Consider the following 5737-nt stretch of genomic DNA (forward strand, 5'->3'; position numbering starts at 1 on the left):
GCCGGGGGCGGCTGGGGGCTCCGGGCAGCCGCGGAAATGCTCGTCCCGCCGGAACGCTTGGGGGAACCTGTCCTACGCCGACCTCATCACCCGCGCCATCGAGAGCTCCCCGGACAAGCGGCTGACCCTGTCTCAGATCTACGAGTGGATGGTGCGCTGCGTGCCCTACTTCAAGGATAAGGGCGACAGCAACAGCTCGGCGGGCTGGAAGGTGCGTACGCAGTCCGGGCGGGCGGCGGGGCTCGCGGGCCTCCTGCGCAGCGGGAAAGCGCCACGGGCTCCTCGGAGCGCGCCTCCGGGCGCCGGGGAGGCGGGCCGGGAGCGGGAGCTTCCTCTGCGAGGCTTCGGGTGTTCTTTCTGCGTGACTTCTGGAGGAGGCAAACCTGAGGGCAGCCTGGGAGGGCGGGAGGGTGGGAAGGGGGCACCCGGGGAAGCTCTGGGAATGGCCAGGTGAGGAGAAGGGGCCAGGGACGCGGGCGAGGGAAGGCCACGCCGGAGTGGCTTTGCTGGATTCCCAGACAGCGCAGAGGAGGTAGGTTCGCGCCAACTTTGGAGTGGAGTTCGCCTAGTGTGTGTGGGGGGCTGATGCGACACTGCGGGCGGCGTGTGTGTGTGGCGGGATGTTTGGGGTCCGTCGCCGGAGGAGTGCTTGGGTATGTGGTCACAGGAGCAGGGCGCTCTCTCCATGGCTGCTTGAGAATCTTTGGGTTTAAGTTTCAGGCTTGTGGGTGCAAATTCCATAGGCACTTCAATCCCATTAGAAAAAGCCAGCCCTTTATTGAGGGGGGTGGGGGTTTTAATGTACTTTTAAAGGAAAACTTTGCGGAGAGGGGGCGCGTTCTTTCTCTGCTGGTGTTGACATCCCGACTCCTCAAGGGTGTCATCCAAGCAAGCCTGCCACACAGTAGCCGCCTAAGCGTTCTTGGAGGCTTGGAAAGAGCCAGCTGTGCCACTTAAGTAAGCGCAGATTGGCCACACCACGCCTGCTGGGGCCTGGCGGTAGGCGTGGGTGGTGGTGGTGGTGGTGTGTGTGTGTGTCCAGGTGTGGAGGACTGGGGCCTGCGCTTCACCTGGGCGGGAGCGAGGCAGCCTTAATGTCAGAGTCAGGCGGTAATGGCTTCTACCGAGTGAACCTGAAGAGTGAGACTACGGTTCCTTTTCAGACTCTTGGGGCGCAGGACACGTGGTAGGGAGAGAGGTGTGGAAAGACCTATGATGTAATGACTTCCTGCAGTTGGGCATCCGAAGAAATTAACTCCTCTGCCCCTGCTGAGCTGTAGATATCCAGTTGCTTTGCTCTACCTGGGCACCCCACCCTCCCTGACTCCATCCCACAAGAAATGAATGTGTCTCCACTAGGCAAAAGAGAGCCTTGCATAATTACAGATACGCATTGACTATCAGCCTATTTGGATGTAGCTCTTCTTTTCGATTAAAAAAATACATTAGAGAGGTAGTCGCTTCCTTCTTCTGCTTCTTTATTATCTTTGAGGACGCCTATGCCTTCCTGGGTCCTACTAAGTGTGTAAAGGAAGACCAGTTTAGCTTTGGTAGAGAAGTGTGTGAAATGCTAGAAAGAAGATTGGATAAAAAATACTAAAGAACTTGGAGCACTGAGGGTTTTAATGTACTTTTAAAGGAAAACTTTGCAAACACAGTCTTTACTGTTTTTTTTTTGTTTTGTTTTTTTTAATCATTTTATTAGGGGCTCATACAAATCTTATCACAATCCATACATACATCAATTGTGTAAAGCACATCTGTACACTCATTGCCCTCATCATTCTCAAAACATTTCCTCTCCACTTAAGCCCCTGGCATTAGGTCCTCATTTTTCCCCTCCCTTCCCGCTCCCCCCTCCCTCATGAGCCCTTGATAATTTATAAATTATTATTTTGTCATATCTTGCCCTGTCCGACGTCTCCCTTCACCCACTTTTCTGTTGCCCGTCCCCCAGGGAGGAGGTCACATATAGTTCCTTGTAATAGGTTCCCTCTTTCCAACCCACTCTCCCTCTACCCTCCCAGTATCGCCACTCACACCACTGGTCCTGAAGGGATCATCCGCCCTGTATACCCTGTGTTTCCAGTTCCTATCTGTAATTGTATTTTTTGTTTTTTTCCAACAGCTAGTTTTGGTGAGACTGGTTGTGTTTAGATCGCTTTTAAAAGCTAAATGTATTTTCTACATTATTGCACAAATCTTTCTTTTAGCACAGATACTGATCTAAAATGATTCTTAAATTTGATCTAATTTTTCTGTTTTACAAAGGAATTTGCAGAAAGGATGAGAGTTTTTTCCATTTCAAAGCAGTGCTAATTTGATAGCTTATCATTCTGGGTTTCCAAATGGGTGGTGAGGTTAACACGTCCATGTACAGTGTGAGGATAGGATCAGTTTCTTTGACCCTACAGCTTGGATTTAGAAGCTTGGCATATTTTTCAAATTTCTCAGCTTTGAAATTTAGTCCCGCATGATTTTGAATTGAGTGCAAAGAATCTGTTTAAAAGTTTAGCTGACTTTTAACTTATGTAGTTAAAAAGTAAGCATATAAAGGGTTGGCACCTTTTCTATGTTTATGATTACAAAAGTAATTTTAATTTAATAAATGGCATTTCTTGCCATTGTGTTTAAGGTAATAGTTTAACAGCAGATTTTTAAAAAGACAATTTATGTAATAAGGTGGTATTACTAAGAGTAGCCATTAATTTTAAGACTTGGCTAGTTGTATTTCCACATTGCTTACCGGATTTGCAAGAGATTTGGGGCTAATCATAAACTACGAGTGGTTTTATGTCATAACCATTTTCTTAATCTCACAGTTTCATTTTCCCTTCCCTGCTTTTGTATCTCTCTCTCTCTCAAACTTTATGAAACATTGTAAATCAAAATTCTCGGGACTCAATATCCTTAATACAGGACACACCTATTTGGTTATTGTTATTTTGACCCTTTGATAGCCCATAGGACATACGAGGGGTCTTCAAAAGTTTGTGGAAAAATTTAATTACATTTCAATTTCATTTTTCCACCAACTTTTTGAAGCCACCCTCAGATAGTACCCACCCTACATTTTTTTGTTTCTGGGGTCTAGTGGGATAGTGAGAAGCCATGACCCCATTTGTAGTGTGTGCTGCCATCTGGTGGGGACCTGTGTATTGGTCTGAATCTGAAGAAACAGGACTCATCTCAACAGTACTAGAGACCCCTCGGGACACATGTGTCCCACTAATCACACCAAATCCATATTACCACAGAAAAGGTTAATCTTATTCAAAATGCTTACCATTACTGAAAATATTTGCTTTTCACAAAAACTAAATGCAGACAATAAGTCGGTGTTGAAAGGGTTAAATTTTTACCTCAGTTCCTTTTCTTAGTATCATATGGCAACTAATCCTTGAAGACTGTAGGGATATAATTTAGTTCAAGAGTTTTTGTAAGATGACCTTCCTCAAAAGATGCAGCCACGCAGGAACTTCCAAATCTTCGATGATGGAGAAGGCCCTTTGAAACTGGGACTGGTTTCAAATTCTCATTTTGACTAATAGCCAACCTTTTTGTGTTTGTGGCTTTGTGGGGGTGGAAGAAGAGGGAAAGAGAGAGGTCGATCGATGGCTAATTGTGACCCATTTCCACCCGTCCAAGTTTCATGACTTGATTCCTACTGTGATTAGTCATTTTGGAAGCATGCGTGTGCATTGAAACCACACCACTTTCGTACTGGGTTGTGCATTGGGGATTTAACTTCTGAAAATGTCTAGAATTCAGATAAACCTCCGTCCTGTGTGCACGTAGAGCACAGTACTAGATCTTCTTTTGTTAGAAGAATCATGTTATGCGATCCTGTAACCAGAATGATCACCCAAGGGTCAGAGAGTGGAAACTGGAAAGGGGGCTTGGGGCTCAAGACCAGTGGTTTTCAAGCCTAGCCACTTACTGGAATCACCCGAGGACCTTAAAAACAAACAAACAAACAAACCCAACCCAGAACCCAAGATTATGACTTTAATTAGACTAGTGTGATTCAGAATTGGTATTTTGTTAGTTTGTTTCTTAGATGATTCCATCGTTTGGCCAAAATGAGGTGTGCTGACCTGTCCAAACTCTTTGCTTTGCCCGGGAAGAAGCTGATTCTTGGAGAGTGGACTGGCTTCCCTAGCACACAAGTCATTAGAACTCCCAGGTCTAGGGGTCTTTGTCTTTGATTACATTGTTTCCCTCTGTAAATCGCTCATCCGGAGGCATCATTTACTGAGTAATGAGTCATTCTATGTGAGTTCCTGAAAAGCACATTTGCTTCTCAATCTAAGAATGTGTTATTATTTCAGCATTGGAAGTGCAAACGACTAAAGTTCACGGGGAAATGGGGGTACAAGGTAACAGAATTTTTCCAACGGACTCTTGAAGCCCCTCCACATTGCCATTGCTGGCGGCCGGGGAGCTCATGTTTGCGTAGCTGCCAGGGCCGGGGAGCTCATGTTTGCGTAGCTGCCAGTGCCGGCCAGTGTAGGTTCCTAGCAGGAGGAGGAAACCTTTTGTTTGTCAGACACGTAGGAAGAGCTGGCGACTCAGTTGTTAAGGCTCTCCTCGTGGAGAAGGATGAGGCCATCGACTTTTGTGAAGGTTTACAGCCTTGCACCCATGGACAGTTCTGCTTTGGCCCTCAGGGTCACCATGAAGCGCCGGTCAGGCGTGATGGCTGTCACACAGGCTCCCTTACCTCCAGCGTTAAGGAGCAGTGCACAATCAAATGTGGTTCATCAGGAGAAGAGGTTACATTTCCTTTCATTCAGATTCAGCTTCCTTGCCCTGCACCTGTAAGCCTACTGGTTCTTGTTGTCTATCAGAGACCGCTGGGCCTCCAGAGCCTACCCGGATGAAAGCTGCTTGCCCCTGACCCCCCACCCCTGCCCACACCGACTGGTCCGGGCACTTTCACGTCAGGCAGATTTCTCTGGTGATTCCCACCGTTTGGCAGGTGCAGTATGCCTTTTGGGGGAGGCCTAACGCCCCTGCCACCGCAGAGCAAGATTCTTTGAAGACCCAGAGCCTTCCTCCAGGTGGGCACATGTACCCTTGTGGCTTCTCCTCCAGGTGGAGAGAGAGAGGAGGGCTGCTCAGACGTAGGACGCTTATTTAGGTCCTCATTTAGGTCGCCAGTCTCTGGATTCATGCATCCAATTCCTTTCGGAAGGTCCTGTGAAACATTTAGGTACGCTAAGCTTCCAAAATGATGGAGTTATTATAATAATGCCAGGGCGACATGCCGTCTTGCGTGACCTGGGTCGCATCTTGGAGTCACTCACTAAAGGGCCGGTGGTGGTCTGGTCTGAAGAAGCAACCCAGGTTGCCACACGTGGTTGTGTAACTTCCTTCGGCAGGGCTGTCTTTGTCAGTGATTCTCAGCTAGCGTACTTCCTCTTCCTCCTGCAGCAGCGCACTCGGGACACTGGTTTTCCTCTTTTTCAAAGCTGTGTCATCGACCTACAAAATGAAGAAACCGGCCCCCTTTTAGACCTGGACCTGTGAGCCCATGTCGCTCAGAGGCCCTTTTAAACATGAAGCGCAGGGTTTGTTTTGATGCGCTTATCTCCTCCTTACAAAATGAAACTACAGCAGACTTATTTTTAGGAGATTTTAGAGGAGGGTTCTATTTTAAGAAAATGACACCATAGAAGAACATCTTATAGTGAAACATTTCGATACTCTGCTTGTGATTCTTACTCCAAAAAAA

General features: G+C 47.3%; 1 protein-coding gene across 1 annotated transcript in view; it reads left to right on the forward strand.

Moving 5' to 3' along the window:
• The window catches only part of FOXO3 (forkhead box O3), a 119182-nt gene that overhangs the window by 8428 nt on the left and 105017 nt on the right, over positions 1 to 5737 (forward strand). The window contains exon 3 of the mRNA XM_004701999.2: positions 6 to 211. Coding sequence (XP_004702056.2) covers positions 6 to 211 — 206 coding nt within the window. The remainder of the gene's footprint in view (positions 1 to 5; positions 212 to 5737) is intronic.

Source organism: Echinops telfairi, unplaced genomic scaffold (genome assembly GCF_000313985.2).
Source record: "Echinops telfairi isolate 266 unplaced genomic scaffold, ASM31398v2 ScPeMD7_3533;HRSCAF=4204_0, whole genome shotgun sequence".
NCBI lineage: Eukaryota > Metazoa > Chordata > Mammalia > Afrosoricida > Tenrecidae > Echinops > Echinops telfairi.